This window comes from Oncorhynchus nerka, linkage group LG27, assembly GCF_034236695.1.
Source record: "Oncorhynchus nerka isolate Pitt River linkage group LG27, Oner_Uvic_2.0, whole genome shotgun sequence".
NCBI lineage: Eukaryota > Metazoa > Chordata > Actinopteri > Salmoniformes > Salmonidae > Oncorhynchus > Oncorhynchus nerka.
In genome coordinates this window covers 26,274,698-26,293,233 of record NC_088422.1, presented here as the reverse complement: position 1 = coordinate 26,293,233, position 18,536 = coordinate 26,274,698, and the positions used below count along the sequence as shown (strand labels likewise).

Genomic DNA, 18,536 nt, shown 5'->3' with positions numbered 1-18,536 from the left:
TTAAGAAAACTTCAAAATAGTAAAAAAAAACATGATCTAAAAAAAAGTGAAATGTTATATTAACAATTTCTGCAATTTTCTTTTAAACTAAAATAGCAAATCTTATGACGTGGTGGTGGTGACATTTTCCCTCTGGTATTTGGGGTAACCAATAAAAATGGTTATATTCTTAAATAGAATGGTCTCAGCCACTATTAGATCTTGTTCCAGACAGAGTGAAGAAAATATTCAGATAGATAAAAAGCAGTTAAAGAGGTTTCATTTTCAATAACATTTAACATCCAAAGTGGCCGTATTTGCAAAATCAACGATATAGTCACCTGATTTGATGGTCCATAAAAAAAAAGATTTGGGTCCCCGGCTGCCTTGCCAACGTTTATCTGAACATCATAATTCATTGCTCGTTCTGTCACCCAGTGCTCATCAATCTTATCCCACACTTCTCCTAGCATAGTGTAAAAATGATAACATAAAGCTATTTTATAAGTGCACATATTTTTACAATTATTACACTGCATGCATCCCATTTAAAACTGGACTTAAAGACATGTCCTTCTGCATAAAGAGCTGACTCCCAGGAGCGTTTGATGTATGTCCCAGGCGTTCCCCCATGCTGGAATGGGTTTAGAAAGGCTCTAGCTGGATGCTCTCTGCCTGTCCTGTGGAGATCGTCTCTGTGTTTGTCTTTGGTTGGTGACAGAGAGGAACATGTGGTTCTGCGCTGGCCAATGCTGAGCCTGGACAGGGACATCAGCACTCACAGACTAACAGCAGTGTTGGCACAGCAGAGGGATCCCTGCCACCCCTGCAGGAAGCCTACACAGGAAAAACACAGTGAGAGAGAGAGAGAGGGAGGGGTGAGAGAGTGATTAGTAACAGAAAGAAGAGGAGAACAGGATGCAGTGGAAAAGGGATTTTGCAGAGCAGTCAGCAGAGAGGCGAAAACAAACACAAGGAAAGACTGCTGTGTGACCAGATTCACAAGATGTAAAGCAGCTTCAGGAGGAACCCTGCCTGCTTGTTTGCCACTGATGCTCTGCAACAACAACAGCAGAGGACTTGTTGTATTTTCAAGGATAGTGAAGGTGGAAAGGTGCAATGTGAGAAGCCCTCCTGTGGCCAAGAGGATGACAAATTAGCCCTTATTCAGCAAGGAGAGACAGGAGTGCTCCGAGGTTTGTGAAGTGCATGGTCATACTACTGTTTTCACCTGGTTTAGGCATGTTTGTATTATTATTTTAGCTCATACAGACCTTTTTTCAGATTGGACACTGGCAGAGCTGAGACTTACACAGATGCCTCTTGTTTTTCAGTTTCTCATTCACCACTATTTTATGAGTCAGACAGACTATCAGAGTATTTATTTTCTTGGATCAATAAACATGGAGCAGGTTTTGTTCAGGTGTACTGTACTGGACTGGGTGTGTTTCCGCATCATTGTGTTAGTGTTATTATCACTTTCCAGGATCTGGAGATGCTGTCTACAGCTCAGCAGATGCTGCAGGACAGCCGTTCCAAGATCGAGCTGATCCGAATGCAGATTATCAAAGTCACCCAGACTGGTGTTGGGGATGGGAGCAGCAACCATGACAGCACCAATCATGGAGGTCAGAGCTTTATGGTACAGTTTAGTTAGGTGATCATGGTTACAATATACAGTTAACTCAATCCACATCTTTGCACAGAACTGAAAATGCTATCAGGATTGAACTGCCATTCCAAAGGGTTACTGTCTTGTATCTTACTATAATTTGTTAGGTACAGTGCATTCGAAAAGTATTCAGACCCCTTTACTATTCCCACATTTTGATACGTTACAGCCTTATTCTAAAATTTATTAAATAAAAAAATGTATTCATCAATCTACACACAATATCCCATAATGACTAAGTGAAAACAGGTTTTTTGATTTTTTTTTGTGCAAATTATTTAAAAAACAAAACAGAAATACCTTATTTACATAAGTATTCAGACCCTTTGCTATGAGACTCGAAATTGAGCTCAGGTGCATCCAGTTTCCATTGATCAACCTTGAGATGTTTCTACAACTTGATTGGAGTCCACCTGTGGTAAATTAAATTGATTGGACATGATTTGGAAAGACACATATCTGTCTATATAAGGTCCCACAGTTGACAGTGCATGTCAGAGCCAAAACCAAGCCATGAGGTCTAAAGGAATTGTTTGTAGAGTCAGGATTGTGTCGAGGCACAGACCTGGGGAAGAGTACAGAACATTTTCCCCAAGAACATAGTGGCCTCCATCATTCTTAAGTGGAAGTAGTTTGGAACCACCAGGACTTCTTAGAGCTGGCCTCATGCTGTGGGAATGTTTTTCAGCGGCAGGGTATGATAGACTAGTCAGGATCTAGGGAAAGATGAACAGAGAAAAGTACAGAGAGATCCTTGATGAAAACCTGCTTCAGGACCTCAGACTGGGGTGAAGGTTCACCCTCCAACAGGACAATGACCCTAAGCACACAGCCAAGACAATGAAGGAATGGCTTTGGGACAAGTCTCTCAATGTCCTTGAGTGGCCCAGCCAGAGCCCGGACTTGAACCTGATCGAACATCTCCGGAGAGACCTGAAAATAGCTGTGCCATGACGCCCCCATCCAACCTGGCAGAGCTTGAGAGGACCTGCAGAGAAGAATGCGAGAAACTCCCCAAATACAGGTGTGCCAAGCCTGTAGCATCATACCCAAGAAGACACAAGGCTGTAATGCTGCCAAAGGTGCTTCAACAAAGTACTCAATAAAGGGTCTGAATACTTATTGTAAATGTAATATTTCAGTGTTTTATTTTTGATTAATTTACAATCATTTCTAAAAGCCTGTTTTTGCTGTGTGTAGATTGATGAGGAAAAAAACAACAATTTAATCAATTTTAGAATAATGCTGTAACATAAGAAAATGTGGAAAAAGCGAAGATGTCTGAATGCTTTCCGCTGCTCAGTGTTTGTTTTGCTTGCTATTTTTTATGCTGGTAGGATTATGAAAAATGTAAGATCACTGAAAATGACAAATGTATTACCTATGTGAGGATATATCATAATGCTTTCTCTATGCAGTCTAAGTCTGAACCTGGCCTGTTTTCTCATGCATCTTTGATCCAGAAGGAAGTACCCCAGTGGGTGTAAATCCCCTGGACATCCATGTGGCAGAGTTAAAACACTATGTCCAGAGAGAGACAGAGGTGGTGAAGGTGGCCAGGGATGTGGTGAAGCAGCTTGAGGAGCTGCCATCCCAGGACCAATTGGCCCTGGCTGAGGTGGGCTAGCTAGAATGTATCTATAAACAATTTTTATTGTTTTACAATTCTATTTGAAAACATTCTAAAAAACAACCTACAAAATTAGTATAATTTCAGAGTGACTAATGAATATTTTGTACAATTAGTTAGTTTGAGAGTGGAAAGAGTCTTGGTTGGAACATTTGTTTTTGTGCCTATGCTATGCATGTATGGGAAAATGCATAAATCTCTCTACCAGGCCCGGTCCCGTGTGCAAGACTCTTCTCAGAAGCTAGATCTTCTGCGACTTTCTCTGGAGCACCGCCTGGGGGAGTCATCTCAGGAGGCTCTTCGGGAGTCTGTCACCAAGCAGGGGCTCCCTACAGTATCCCCACCCCCTGAGGGACAACAGCAAAATTGCCTACTTTGCTCCTTCCCCTCCTCCACCTCCTCATCCTTTCTCAAGCCTGCCTCCCTAACAGGTAACTACTCTCTTCAAACCGTACAGGTATTTTATGTCTGTTTATGGATCTGATGTAAAAGCAGAATGATAATGTTTATTTTAAGGCCTGTTCTCCTGATACATGTAATATTTTGCAGGCACACTTGAGGTCATGCTTCTGGGATGTGAGGACTTGCTGAAATCACTGCCAGGACGAGGCCAAATAACCAGTGGATCTTCTTCTCCGGAGAGCCCACCAGATTTCAATGTCAACAGCCAACCTGATCACACAGAAAACCTCTCCTGTAAGTCCCCATATAAAGGACCTTAGCCCTACACAGCTCTTTAGTGTTAGATTCAACATCCACTATCTCCTCTTCTGCAGGGGAGTGTACTGCGTCTGTATGGTATTAGGGTTAGTGCCCAGAGGGCCAGTGACTTTGTGTTGAAGCTATGGTTGTTGCATTTGAATATCCCAAGTACTGCACCTGTAGAACCATCTCTCCTAAATGTTATTGTAGTCATGGAAGTACAGTATAGGACAGTAATATCAGACTTTCTGTCTGGCAGTGGAGATAAGTGCAGTGTTGAAACTGGATAACAGAGTGGTGGGTCATACCCACTGGAGACCTTTGAGCAAGCAGGCCTGGAGACAAAGCTTCAGCATCCAACTGGAGCGGGTAAGTAGTGGCAATGAAGTGGGAAATTGATACAACCAGTTGAAGTGGGAAAGGTGACTGGTTGAGGCATAGTTCTTTTAACTGAACACCAGGAGGAACCATTGTACTTCATATAACTGGTTGTATGGGAACTCTATGGAATTGTTGTACATAGTCTGAAAGTGTCTGTATTGGCAAAATACCATATAGTTTATCAGTTGGGAGATTGCATCTTTGTGCCCCCACAGTCTCGGGAGCTGGAGATTGGGATCTACTGGCAAGACTGGAGGGTGATGTGTGCAGTCAAGTACCTGCGCCTGGAAGAGTTCCTGGACAACCAACGACATACCCTGTGTTTGTGCCTAGAGCCCCAGGGAACACTCTTCACTGAGGTCTGATTCCTTTATATTTCTGAATGTGAGATGGCTTTGCCAGAGTTCGGTCTATCAACCAGATACCCATATGTAACAAGCTACTTGTTTTTCTGCTGGCTTTGCAGATTACGTTTGTCAACCCTGTGATTGAGCGTCAACCCAAACTAAGGCGTCAGAGGTGCATTTTCACAAAAGAGAAAGGTACTGTATGTAACCTGGCTGTGGTCACCGATCAAATAGACCTACTCATGTTACTGTTGATGATAAGTGTTGATGGGTTTTCCTGTCCCTCCACTCAGGGAAGAACTTTCTTCGTGCTGCCCAGATGAACATGAACTTTGCCACATGGGGTCATCTGATGATGAGTGTCCTGCCTCAATGTTCCTTTACCACTTTGAGTCCGTCTACTTCCTCTGATGTTGTGGTCAACCCCTCACCTTCTACCAATAAGGCCACTCGGTCAACCCCCCTACTGCCAGGGTGAGAAATTACGCATAGCTGCCCATGGAAACAGTAGAAATAGTCAAATAAGTATTTTGTGCAGTGAATTTATAAGAATATTTGGTTATGGGAGTATATGTAATATCTTTATCATTGCATGATTTCCCTGAATATATGACCATCACTGTGTTTCTATATCTGCAGTGAAGTGCCGGTGATTAGTCTTCACATAAGTGAGGAGCATTTAGCATTTAAAACGTTTAGCGTTGACCAAGGAAGAAACATCCCCAACACGGTGTCAACAGCACAGAAAACACCACCTATGCCTACCCTGACAGAAAAAGAGGTGAACATCCATACCAGATCCACTAAACATAAAATGGTGGTTCCAGTCTATTGTCATCTTGTTCAAGTAAAGTGCATAAAGTGCATTGGTAGACTTGCTATTTGAATAAATGACTGGCCTTGATTGCTTCATGATTCTACCTTCGTAGCATATCCGTCTGTCTCGTTTCAGTCCTCCATTGAAAACTACACAGAGAGAACAAGGATGCAGATGGAAGACTTCAAATGTATCTCTGTCCTGGGAAGAGGACACTTTGGAAAGGTCCAGACTTTTTTGCCAACACGACATTATATTACAGCACTATATGATTTTGCACAGCCCACTGCGTCATGCACGCCAATGTTCACCCTATCCAGGTACTTCTAGCTGAGTTGAAGAAGACAGGAAAACTCTATGCCATTAAAGCCTTGAAGAAGAGGGATATTGTAACCCGTGATGAAGTGGACAGGTTAATGTTCTTTATTGGGACATATACTATACAATGAATAGCCTTGCTCACCTTACACAAATACATTAGTGATATACCACAGATAATAACTTATTTACAGTAAGAAATGCTCTTTCTGATGCCTTCACAGTCTTATGTGTGAGAGGAGGATCTTCGAGATGATCAACGCATCGAGGCACCCTTTCCTGGTCAACCTGCACGGCTGTTTCCAGACCAGTGAGCATGTTTGTTTTGTCATGGAGTACTCACCAGGAGGAGACCTCATGATTCACATCCATAATAACGTCTTCTCTGAGTTGCAGACCAGGTGAGTTTTACCTGACAAGCACACACACATACACACACACACACACAAAAACATGCACGTGCCATTAAAAAAACATTTGGACAGTGCAAATGTGTATTTTCTTTGTGTTACAGGTTCTACTCAGCCTGTGTTTTGCTGGGTCTAGAGTTCCTGCATCTGAATAAGATAGTTTATCGGTGAGTCGTGTCTATGAGTCATATTAACTAGCACTTAATACAGCTCTGGCTACAGCTTATTTCATTTGCATGTGTTTTTCATAGAGATTTGAAGTTAGACAACTTGCTGATGGATGCAGACGGATTTGTTAAAATCACAGACTTTGGACTTTGTAAAGAAGGTAAAATGATGGTTTATTATATCTTACGACAGGGTTTGTGGTTATGTGTGGAAAGTACATATGACAAATTGTATGTGTGTGAGCATTTAGTTAAATGCTGCTCCATCTGTTGTTGTACTGGCAGGGATGGGGCATGGCGACCGGACATCAACATTCTGTGGAACCCCAGAGTTCCTGGCGCCTGAGGTGCTTACTGATGATAACTACACACGAGCTGTGGACTGGTGGGGCATGGGCGTCCTTATCTTTGAGATGCTTGTGGGAGAAGTAAGTCATCAACAGACCAGAAACACACTCCATAAAACACAGTCATAGATTTTTGTACACAACAACAACAAAAACAGTCACAAATCAATAATAACAGTACAAATACACAGAAATGTAAAGCTTTATAGTTTCAATGACTGGTGGTCATATATCAGACTAAAGGCTTCCCCCTCTCCATCTTGTGCCAGTCTCCATTCCCAGGAGAAGATGAAGAGGAGGTGTTTGACAGCATAGTTAATGATGATGTTCAGTATCCTGGATGCCTCTCTCCAGACTCCATCTCCATCATTCAAAAGGTAACAACTTCCCCTTTCTCTGCTCATTCTGTCTCATATTTTTATATATTCGGAAACCGTTCAGAAATAGTTTTGTTATGAAAATATCCGTGTTTGAACCCTCCCCCTGTCTGTGCATGCTGATCCCTAATCAAACCCCTCCTCCCTGCAGCTTCTTAAGAGGAATCCAGAGAAAAGGCTGGGAGCCGGAGAAGGGGACGCAAATGAAGTCAAGGAAGAGAAATTCTTCAAGGTAATTTAGTTCAAATAAAATCATTTTCAATCAATGCTTTTAGATATACTGTAAATACATCAACCTTATCTTTGAGATGCTTGTAGGAAAATAACTTATATTTTGCAATTTAACCCATATGCAATGTATCTATTTGACAAACAGACTATAGACTGGGATGCACTACTAGCTAAAAAAGTGAAACCTCCGTTCCTGCCAAAAATTAAGGAGTCTGTGGATGTCAGTAACTTTGACAGCGAGTTCACGAGTCTCCAGCCGATCCTGTCACCTCCTCCCGTGTCCTGCAGCCTCTCCCCTGAGCAGCAGGAGGCCTTCGCAGATTTTGACTTCTCAGCCCTGCATGGATGAAGCAATCAGAGACCAGGGTTGCATCCAGCTCATGAAATGGTTGCATGAACAGTTCCATAGCACAACCTTTTCATAACTGACAATAACTGAATGTAGCTCGCCCCAACGGTACATGTAGATGAGGCGGACTGTCCTCACTGCCATCAAAAGCCATCATCAACAAACTCAACCAAGCAGGATATGGGATATTCTGCAGGTGGAAAGTAATTTGAATGCAACCCTGGTATTTCTGTGCCATGAATTAGTCTGACGGCCAGGTTCTATGACTGTTTCATTGTTTATAGTACCCAGTGATATCCAAACATTAACACTAGTGTGTAATGCTCTGGATTTCACTCAAATACAATTGGCTGCCATCTACGAAACATAACAGATTTGATGAGCGGTGGACAGAATGTGGACAGAATTTGAGCATGCTTTGTGGCCTTTGCTTATTTTGCTATTATCAGATAACTGTTCCCTTTAGAGAGGTACACGCTGCCATTTCTATGCATCACTGTGAGAGGCTTTGCCCACTGCCTTGACTGAGCAAATGAAAAAGGCTATTTATTCCTGTTACAATGTCTTTTCAAAATGTTGTTCTGTGTGAAGATGAACAATTCCATGTTCTCATACCTGGGTCCAGTCATTCCCTACCAATGTGTGTTTAACTACTAACTCCTACTAACATATCTACCTTCTACCTACCAGCCAATTTATTATTTTCAGTGTGACTAAAATGTGCATGGCACACTTGTTGTGAACTTAGTTTTATGTAGACATTTTCATGAGAGAAGCCATTAAATAAGGTAGCCATATTTATGAATAAACCAATATTGTGGGATTGAGCACTTAATGCAATAACGAGTGAGATTGTGAAGTGAGAGGCTGATAGTTGATTATGATAGAAATAGTATTTATTTTGCTATTAAAACGGTTCAATAGTTGCTGCTAATAATTATGCATTACTGTATGAATGTATGTGGATTACCACAAAGAAATGTATATGAGACAAAATGAATGCATATTCATTGAAATCATTAGTGTTTTATTGTGTTGTCTATGTCAATAAATACAAAAATATGAATACATTATTTCCAATTAATGAAAGAGTGAAAAGTTTTATCAAAGAATACAGGTAAAAATTCTAACGTTTCAACATATTATAAAACAGAGTACTAAAGTTAATGCATAACATTTTTGATCAACACCTTTCAATATTACAGTACATCATTAGTTCAACATGGAAAATAGCATACTCAATGACTCATGAAAAACTGTCACTCAGTTAAACAAAACAATAAAAAATACCTAGGACCATGTATTACATAAATATCAAAACATTAGGCAACTTCAACTTTGCAAAAAATCTAAATTATGGGGGAAGCAGAATGGAAGGCCTATGCGGTGCCACGACCCTGGCTTAATCCTATAGCCTGGTATCCAATTTGTAAGTCGCTCTGGATAAGAGCGTCTGCTAAATGACTTAAATGTAATGTAATGTAATGTATGGGCATGTTGTCTGTAGAGTGAGGTCAGACGTGATTGTGGCTCCCTCTGTAGTACACCTGCTCCCACACCACAGTTCGGCACATGCAGAAGAAGTCCCAAAGATTACAGAGAATGCCACGATCAAAGGGGTTCTCCTCGTCACTGTAGCTCTTCAGGTAGGTGATCCGGTGGCGGGACATGAACTCCCAGGTGGTGGAGTTGATGGAGATCAGATAGAGGTGGCAGCCCAGGAGCAGGACCACAACCAAAGACATCACACCTACAACACACAGCGCTGCCAGCAGAAACCCATTCACAATGATCCACAGTTTCCAAGTGCCAGAAGAATGGAAACCTGACCTGAAAGACAGAGTACATCAAATGATATTGACATCAATAATACAACAAGGGAACTATTGCGTATGTGGGACAAATAGTATTTAATCTACATCACAATAATAATACCTCATAGCTACTTTCATCAGGTTAAATCACCCACACTCACCAAGCAATCTGCAATGCCCAGAGTAGAGCAAGCAGCTGAACAGCCAGATAGATGATGAAACAGCGGTGGTTTCTCTCACCCACACAATTCTCTATCCACGGACAGTGATGGTCAAACCGTCGCACACAATGTTTGCAGGCCTGGCAGTGCTTAGCTCTCATGGGCTGCTGCTTGAGACAAAGACAAGAGAACAAGGAGTCATACATACTAACATCAACATAGCACACCCCCAATATGTCATCTCATCTGTGATCCAAGATTGTAGTTATTAAGTTATTAATGATCTAACTGCAACTGGATGGTATTCTTCCTGCTGTCCTACCTGTAGCAGACAGTAGCCACACCGGCGCAGGCGAGGTATGGGGTTTTGAGGGATCATCTCCTCCAATTCTTCACCTGAGCCCTGGGCATACTCACACATTCAAAGACAAATATAATATAACATCAGTATGGAATACATCTTATCCGAAGGGGTTTTGGGGGAGGGTTGATGGGGGTTAAGGCTCACCTTGATACTGTCAGAAAGAACAAAGCCCGGGTCCATCAGAGAGACAGTGAAATACAGCATCACTGACAGCAGGACTAGCAAGGAAAACACTACAGGCTGCATCAACTCTCCATTCTCCCTTTGTCTTCGGAGATCTTTAACAGGCAAAATATAAACACCACATAAATCCAACACGTGGAAGGTTGTGTTGTTAAAATTACTATTGTATTCGCTGTGACTAAAATATATGGCTGAGAGCAACCACTTTATCTAGCCTGCAAGCTATCAAGAGTATTGTTTTCATAATGTGAGTCTCCAGTCTGTGTTGCCTGGTAAGCTAACGTTAGCTAGCTAAATGGCTAATTAATATGGTTCGCCTCGAAGAGAAGCTAACTTACCGGTGTCATGCAAGAATAGTATCAGTGTAATAACCCATGTTAGGAGGACATGTGCGGTCCTAATTAGAAAACCAGATCGAAACACGTTTTTAAACATCGTTGCATGATTGAACGAACACTAGCTAGTTTTATTTGCGACTTCCTGTTTTGGTACTGCATGTCGTTTGTGTCAAACTTAGTACTGAAATCAATGGGGGGGAAAGGGTGGTGTCAACTCTAAAATCGGAGTCGTTTTAATAAAATACCCTTATTGAACATCCAGCCACAAGGACACACACGTGAGGAGTCAAGAAATACACGTGAATATTATACAATACTTTTCATTTATTTGCTCAAAGAACATTGTACAAAATGGCTCATAAAAAAAAAGTTTAATAATAAAATGATTATTTACATCAGTTGAAGTGAATTCCCAGTTTCAATCTAAAGTTAATGCAAAACACTCAAAAGTGTCTCCAACATGAATTAAAGTGCATTAGTATTACTCATCGATCTTCTCAAAGCTCTAAAATCATGTTTGGTTTTAGGTATAAAGACAATGATTACGTGTCCTGACAACCAAGACTCTCCTGATCTTGACTTGAGCTCATATACAGAGATTTGCACTCAACACAGAAGTAATTATTGTGCATTTCCATAATAACCAACTAAATGTAAATGGACAAACTATTACAGTTATATATTAAGTGAAAATATGCAGGATGGACTCAAGCAATAATTTATTGCATGGGTTGCATTGAAAACGTTTACAAATACATGCTCTTTAACATTGCATAAGAAGCCAATGAGATCTTATTTTGCAAACATACCCACAATACTTGTACATAATATGGCTCTCTCTAGTTATGCATAACAATCAAACCTATGAACATAAAGCCTGTTAGTGCTGTGTTCTGAACAACAACAAAAAACATGCCATTCTTAACTGTCATACCCAGACAATAAAAAACCAAAATAAATGGCAGTGTGAATAAATTGTCTATCTGCACCAAGTGAGAAGGGGAAATAATCACCACATGCTTTTCCCCCAATTTCTTATATTCTAGGAACATGAACAAATATCATTTTCATATCAGGCAAATGTGGGGGGGATAACCAAAACTACTCAGAAAACCCATTAATGCTAAGGAAAATGTCTGAATACATCATGTTAGTCAAAAACATTTGTTGTGCATTACTGAAGTAGTTTCTACTCAATGTCTGGTGCAGTTTGCACTGTTGCATAGCCTCATTTACTGAGTGAAACAAAGAGAGACAGGAACATTCTTACAGAGGCACGAAACCACAAACTGGAAACAGCAAGAATTGGTCCCCAATTATAGCGTTGCTAACCAATATTCATTGTCAAATTCTGGTAATAACTCAACAATTGATCTTCTAAAATAAACTATTAAATAATAGTAGAAATAGCAATATTGAGGGACGCCGCCCCACTCCATTTCAGCTCACAGAGTTGATACCTTGCCTTTTCATTCTATTGTCCCTTGTTCTACTCCATCTTCTGGCATTCATAGAATGAGATGGCTCCACAAACCTCAAGTGTCAGAGACTCCTTAGCCTCAACCTGGAGGGATCTCACTCACACACGCACACACACACGTCAAAGCTGAACCATTCAGATGTCGTGAGTCACCTTCTCATCGCGACTTAACTCCCAGCGACATCTTTAAGTTCTCGTACACCACATAGCTGATGCTGACAGCTGGAATGACCTTCAGGAAGTTAGGGGCCAGGCCCCTGTAGAGGCCAGTGACCCCTTCTGTCTGAATGATTTGTTTGAAGAGCCCTGACATTGTCATCTGTGGGCTGCCCTCCATCATGGCTATAGGAGAGACATGGCACACAGTCAGCATTAGAGCCAAAGATGAATACAAAGGAAGAGCAAAACTGGTAGTTATTTAAAACTGCATCTCAATAAAATAAGGAAGATTTAATATATTTGAAAGAATATAAGCAGTGTAAATTAGGTGTATTGTTGAAGGTCTCACCTTGTGCCTGCATGCGGGTCCTGACCAGGGCTAGGGGGTAGCTGGCCAGCTGACCACAGGTGCTGGAGATTGTGCCACAGCCAAGCAGAACTAACACTCCCGGGTCAGTACTTTTGGTGCCATACTTTTCTAACCAGGAGTTCTTCAATGTCTGTGGAAAAAAGAACAGTCAGATAATTCCAAATGGAGCATACAATGCAGTGAAAACAGCTTTGTAAAGTTATATCCGGGTCTCTTCTTACCTCATACACAGCCAGGTCGATTCCAGCGTAGGGGATGATGCCCATCATGTTGGGGATAAAGCCCTTGTAAAAGGCACCCAGTCCCTCTCTCCTAAAGATGTTCTTTGCACAGTCAGAGATGCCAGAGTACTGACCAGTCTTTCGCAAGGCAAGCCGTGTTTTCAGAACCTTGTGTTCAGAAATGAAAGACTGAAAATCTAGCAGGTGGCATGCAAATCAATCATGCATTTTTGTCCTTTCTATCCTGACAACAATAATAGATGTAATCATCCCAGGTCTATGCTAGGGGGGATGATTGATGGCTGCTCACCTCCATGGGGTAGATGGTGCTCTGAGCGATGACTCCAGCCATAGAGCCAGCTACAAAACGCTCCAGGATGCCAAGTGTCTCCTTATCACTGCCAATCAAACGCTTGATCTGTGCCAGAGAGTTTTTCAGTTGAAAGGAGAGGGGAGAAAATAAGATGGGGCAGACACCGGTTAGAACATGAACTTGGTCCTCACTTCAGAAATTGAGATTAAGGAATTATAATAATGGTTTATATATCATTTTAAAAAGAGTAATAGAAATTAAGAAAATGATATAGGAGCAAGTACCTGCTCATAAGCCATGAACTTAATGGCAGTTTCAGGTGCAATTTTGACGATGTTCATTCCGTTCCCTCTCCACAGCGACCTCATCCCACCTTCTTTGATCATCTGGGTGAGCCCACTCATGATGCACATGTTGTTGCTACTGGAACCATGAACCTGACAAATAAAGAATATCAATGTTTATCATACAGAAGTCACATGAACAATAACACAATTAGCGGCGTATTCTGAATTGAGATCTGTGTGCTTAACTCAAATGTTCATGCACATCTTCCATTGATGCCAATTCATGATTTCATGAAAGTTGGCCTTTTATTCTCATAACATTTCTTCAGTTATCCGGCATAGGCTTTGAGAATGTGAACATATTTGCTCAACGGGGGGGGGGGGGGAATCAGTGTGGAACAAGTCAGTGTTCTGGTATCAGTTGTACCAACACAAAGATGACGCTAGACGACTTGTTCAAACATACCCACTAACGTCAATCAGGGGTTACTGATCCCCACATTGCTATCACATAAAAGCAGATCTAATCTCTCCTGATGCAGCCAATCACAACTCACCAGAGACGATGTGCTGGCTCTTAGCCACTAACATTGGTCAGCTGAATGAGCCGGTGGGAACGAACAGCCCCCAGGACTCTTGCCCGCTGTTCTGGCAATAATCTACGTACTCATTAACCCATGTATGGCTCTTAGGTAATAAATAAATCGGTAATTGAGGGCTAGGTGTACCATTACTAGGACTCAAACTGTTGTTGGGAATACAGGGCTGTCATACTATCTATTAAGACAGTAGATCAAGGGCTTCTTACCTGCATGAGTACTTTGAGTCGGTCTAAGGGGGCGGTGAATGTTCGGGACACTGCTCCTGCACCTCCGCCTGCAACCAGATGCCTCCACCACATTCCTGTCAGTTTTTCCTCTGTTGTGAAGTCATCAAGCACCATCAGATTCTCACCTACATCAAAGAGCTACAGAGAGTAGAAAGATATAGAACATGAGTATTATTATACACTATTATCTTCTCTTTTGGCCCAAAAGACATTGGAGCTATCTAAGAGCAGTTTGTAATTATAAATATAGTCAAGCTATTTATTTTTAAAAAATAAAAAAAGAGGGGGGTGACTGAACATTTTTCAGTGCGTGTGATTTCTAAGGCCCCGTGTATAGACAAAACTTTCATCTAGAGGTTGGGACAGGGAAGAGTGGTATTGACAGTGAAATGTGCAGTGTGAGTCTGCCCTCATCCCTTAAAACATACGTCACCGGTCATGAGGCTTTAGGTCAGTGATTACTTCATGTTCTGTGTTAGGAAGCAAGTTGAATTCTGTTGTTTCCTGCTCTGTTATTTCTGGGACATTTCTTTGTAATCTGATATCAAACCAGAGAGAAAATAAGGGTGTTTGTGCTTTGATGTCATGGTTCAGACTGCTGATATTATAAGGGTATAGAATAGAGTGCATGTTCCCTTCTTGTAAAGCTATCTATTACATAATGACAATATGAGTCAGCCAGCGAGACTCCCGACTTTAGACATAGCTTTGGATACAAGTCCCTACAGAGGTGCCTTTGCAAAGCCCATGCCAGAGTACAGGCTCTATCCCCCTGAAGCTTTACCATGCCAGAGATGAATCACCAGCTGAAAACTATTTCATGATTGCCAAGTTGATATTAAAATCATGTTATATAAGCGTGAGTAACACTACTGGCATGAGATGGTCAGGCCAATGTGACTTGAGTGAATGCCGTGGGACATTTTCCTTGGCCTTTGTTTTGGGTGGTCATCCCATCTCCAAGCAATGCTTCCGAATATTTTTTGCCCCCGCTCGGCTTATAAATGTTGTTCTGTAACTCTTGACACATAGGAGAGGTAAACAGGCTAAGATTTAGAGCTGGCTTTTCTTATTAAGACATACTGTATTTCATTACCCCACCCGCATGCTGCCCAAGAACACACTGTCCTGTGAAAGTGGTTCTGAATACCGAGGGGATAATTTGAATGTCCTCTAACACTTTACAAACGTAATAAACATTTTACACAAGGGATAATTAAAACTGTAATCAACATTTGATATACAAAGGGGTAATTCATGATTCTTGTAAATCATGACATTACATTCAGAGCGTTCCTGTCCTATTTAAACACTAATAAGACAAATGGTGAGGCATGTCCGTTCACAGTGTTAATCTATGTAATAGGATTAACATCCCTATTCACAATTTTGTGAATGAGTGTACTCAAATTAACGTGAAATAGAATTGTTCCCTGCTTGCTGGATAGCTAGTTCACACCCCCCGTCCTCCCACCCTTCTCACCGTGGAGTGTTTCCAGTAGAGGGTGATCTCAGGGATGTTGTTCTCTTTGGGGTGTAGCAGAGGGTAGTTGCTCCACTCATTCCAGTCGATGGTCATTGTGCCATTCTTATCCATGCTATTGACAAAGATGAAAACAAAACCATAAACTCTTGAGAATATGAATCAAACTGGTAACAAAAGACATACTGACAAGATTGACCAAAATCTTAAGGGAACACTGCTCCGTTATAATATCTTACCATTGTAGGATCTTCTCGGCATGCTGCTGTGATATGTGAACACCAAGGTCCTGGAGTGACTCCATGATTTCCTGAGAATATATTTGACCTGAATCACAATGGAAGAAGACAATTCATCACCAATCAGAATTCCACCTAAATCAGAAAAAAAAACATTTGAATTGTGTGGTAGCTAAGGTATGTCCCCAAACAGCTGATTTGTGGATAATTGCATACCAGCTCTCCTTCTGTCCAGGCTCTTGAAGACAAGTCTCAGGTCTTTTTCATGACCTTGCAAATAGTTCACAAACTCCTCGAAGACCATCTGCTCATCCAGGTCCTTATCTGCACTTTTCACTGCTTTCTGCACAGGCAAACAAAACCAAATGATCAACAACAGTGGAAAGGCACACTGACCTGCTTTCTATTATGAGACATTATAGAGGGGCCGATTGAAAATCAATCAACTGTAGTGAAGCCTAGACTGGGGGCTTCTCTGGAGGTGGACAATACTAATGGAATGTATTGTAAGCACCTGGAAGGAGGGTAAAGTGTGAATAATGTCATTCTCGATGGTGTCATCACCTTAATGTCCAGTCACGACAAACCATTTCCGCAATGTCTCTGAGAGGCAAAGACCACAAAGGTCATATGTTGAAAGCATGCGGACTCAAATCTAGGCTAACCTGTCCTACATTCACTGTCAAATGTGACATACGCCTGGATAGAAGGAATATACTCTATGGGAACACTGTCACATACTGTATTTCAATACAGTAAATCAAATATCAACACCGGCCCTATTTTAGACCAGGTAGACAGGCTTAGTGGGAGTTTGCAAGATATAGATAGATGTCCCAGGCACTATTACCCACCCCTGAAGACACGAGGGCTCAATCCACAATGCCAAACTCTTCAATAAACACTATGTCTTGTCTATGATTTGGGGCGGCAGGGCAGAGCGTTGGACTAGTAACCGGAAGGTTGCAAGTCAAAACCCCGAGCTGACAAGGTACAAATCTGTCGTTCTGCCCCTGAACAGGCAGTTAACCCACTGTTCCTAGGCCGTCATTGAAAATATGAATTTGTTCTTAACTGACTTGCCTAGTTAAATAAAGGTAAAATAAAAATATGATAAGTGGGTCAAACAGTCTTGGGGGTCTTGAAGCTCCAGCCAAGTCTTGCATGCAATTATTTAATCATTCAATCATCTTCCAGTGATTTCTTTATGCTAATTTGCAACCCTGAATCCGATGGTTTAGGGGTCCAGGTCAATGATACTTGATAATATCAATAAGAGGGTCTTGCAGGCCAATGGTTTTAATTTGCAAGCCTTGGGAACCATCAATGTGTAGCCAAACAATAATAATCCATCTATGCACTATTTGATCTTTTGATGATAAATAGTTGAGTTATTCAATGAACTTAAACACCTTCATGAAGTAATTCATTTAAAAAATATATTAAGGAGCATCATTATGTCATTATGTTTAACATTATATTCAGATAGGTGCACTAAATTGCATGGGAGCACTGGGTAGATGGGTAGAGTTTGACTTTGACTAAAGTTAGTGCTATCTGGGATCATTGGGACGCTCCTATCTTTAACCTAACCCCTACTTTTACCCTAAATTTAACCCAACCCTTACCGTTTTAAATGACGTGAGTTGGGACGTCCCAAAGATTCCGTTTATACCTTTTTCCTTTTGACAAACGCATAGCCAAAGTCATAAACGCCGCCCATTTATAAAATTCATTTCTTTAAAAAAGTCATTTTAAACCAACACACTACTAACCTTATGCCTATAACTTTAAATTAAGACCAAAAAGGAAATTTGAGTTATTAATTTTTTACTTTATAGGCCATTTTGACTTTGACTGTGGTAACTAATGGAAACCGTGACAAACCGCGAGTGCAGGAAGAAGGGGTTTGTACTTACAGGAAACTACGACAGCGTGATCGTTACAAATATGTGTAATTTCGAGGAATAACCAAATACAACACTCAAAATGTAAAACTTGATGTGAACCCCGCTGAAGCATTAAGACATGTAAGTAAAATAATATACTGCAAGTTTTACCTTTCTCCATTTCCGATAAGTAGAAAACTCTTGTGAAGGTAGAAACACACTCAATTTGAAGAGCGATTTCAAATCCGATGGTAGTCCATTGGACTCAAAATACTCAAATTCAGCCGCATCCGAATTCGGAACAGGCACATAAAGGCACAGGCCAAGCATATTTAAAGTAAATGTAAACACGTTCCACAATAAATAAATAGCTAGTAAGTACACCAAAGACTGTTCAACTTCGCGTGTTAATACTAAAATACCGGTAAGGAAGTGCGTTGTGTTATAGAAACCCATGAAACCACTCCCTTTTAAAAATAGACCTATTTCATTGGCTCCTACGATGTATTTTTTCCCCACACGGCAACGTAATTTGCACGAGCCACCACTGTATCATTCCATTGCGCCCTTTACTCAAGATCAAGGCAAATACATTCAAAGATGGCCTGAGTTCAACCAACATATCATAATAACAACTTTCTGAGAATGTCCAGCTTAGACAGAACAGACATTCAGTTCC

At 41.2% G+C, this 18,536-nt stretch overlaps 3 protein-coding genes across 7 annotated transcripts; 1 reads left to right on the top strand and 2 right to left on the bottom strand.

The window, feature by feature from the left end:
• The first annotated feature begins 829 nt into the window (after positions 1-829).
• Positions 830-8,795, top strand: LOC115111466 (serine/threonine-protein kinase N2-like). Its single transcript, XM_029637539.2, has 19 exons — positions 830-1,175; positions 1,466-1,607; positions 3,118-3,269; positions 3,490-3,712; positions 3,831-3,977; positions 4,243-4,352; positions 4,580-4,723; positions 4,831-4,906; positions 5,005-5,185; positions 5,351-5,492; positions 5,664-5,753; positions 5,849-5,940; positions 6,071-6,247; positions 6,361-6,423; positions 6,508-6,584; positions 6,709-6,851; positions 7,040-7,147; positions 7,299-7,379; positions 7,524-8,795. The coding sequence occupies exons 2-19, from the start codon at positions 1,475-1,477 to the stop codon at positions 7,725-7,727; spliced, it is 2,343 nt and encodes a 780-aa protein (XP_029493399.1). The 5' UTR covers positions 830-1,175; positions 1,466-1,474; the 3' UTR covers positions 7,728-8,795.
• LOC115111467 (palmitoyltransferase ZDHHC12-B-like) lies at positions 8,738-10,762 on the bottom strand. 3 transcript variants are annotated; one of them, XM_029637542.2, is made up of 5 exons: positions 10,588-10,762; positions 10,211-10,344; positions 10,025-10,105; positions 9,703-9,872; positions 8,738-9,557 (listed from the first exon to the last, which is right to left on the bottom strand). In XM_029637542.2, exons 1-5 carry the CDS (start codon positions 10,682-10,684, stop codon positions 9,242-9,244), a joined length of 798 nt encoding a protein of 265 aa, XP_029493402.1. In that variant the 5' UTR covers positions 10,685-10,762; the 3' UTR covers positions 8,738-9,241. The 3 variants fall into 3 exon arrangements, with proteins under 3 accessions (XP_029493402.1, XP_029493400.1, XP_029493401.1); XM_029637540.2 differs by having other exon boundaries at positions 10,025-10,114; positions 10,588-10,761; XM_029637541.2 differs by having other exon boundaries at positions 9,703-9,869; positions 10,025-10,114; positions 10,588-10,760.
• A 129-nt stretch (positions 10,763-10,891) lies between these two features.
• On the bottom strand, positions 10,892-18,290 carry LOC115111465 (calcium-binding mitochondrial carrier protein SCaMC-2-A-like). Of its 3 annotated transcripts, none has more exons than XM_029637535.2 (10): positions 18,029-18,290; positions 16,185-16,311; positions 15,969-16,056; positions 15,721-15,844; positions 14,226-14,384; positions 13,415-13,567; positions 13,128-13,235; positions 12,818-12,985; positions 12,576-12,726; positions 10,892-12,409 (listed from the first exon to the last, which is right to left on the bottom strand). In XM_029637535.2, exons 1-10 carry the CDS (start codon positions 18,185-18,187, stop codon positions 12,225-12,227), a joined length of 1,422 nt encoding a protein of 473 aa, XP_029493395.1. In that variant the 5' UTR covers positions 18,188-18,290; the 3' UTR covers positions 10,892-12,224. The 3 variants fall into 3 exon arrangements, with proteins under 3 accessions (XP_029493395.1, XP_029493396.1, XP_029493397.1); XM_029637536.2 differs by having other exon boundaries at positions 15,730-15,844; positions 18,029-18,289; XM_029637537.2 differs by lacking the exon at positions 18,029-18,290 and adding an exon at positions 17,597-17,848.
• Positions 18,291-18,536: the final 246 nt, after the last annotated feature.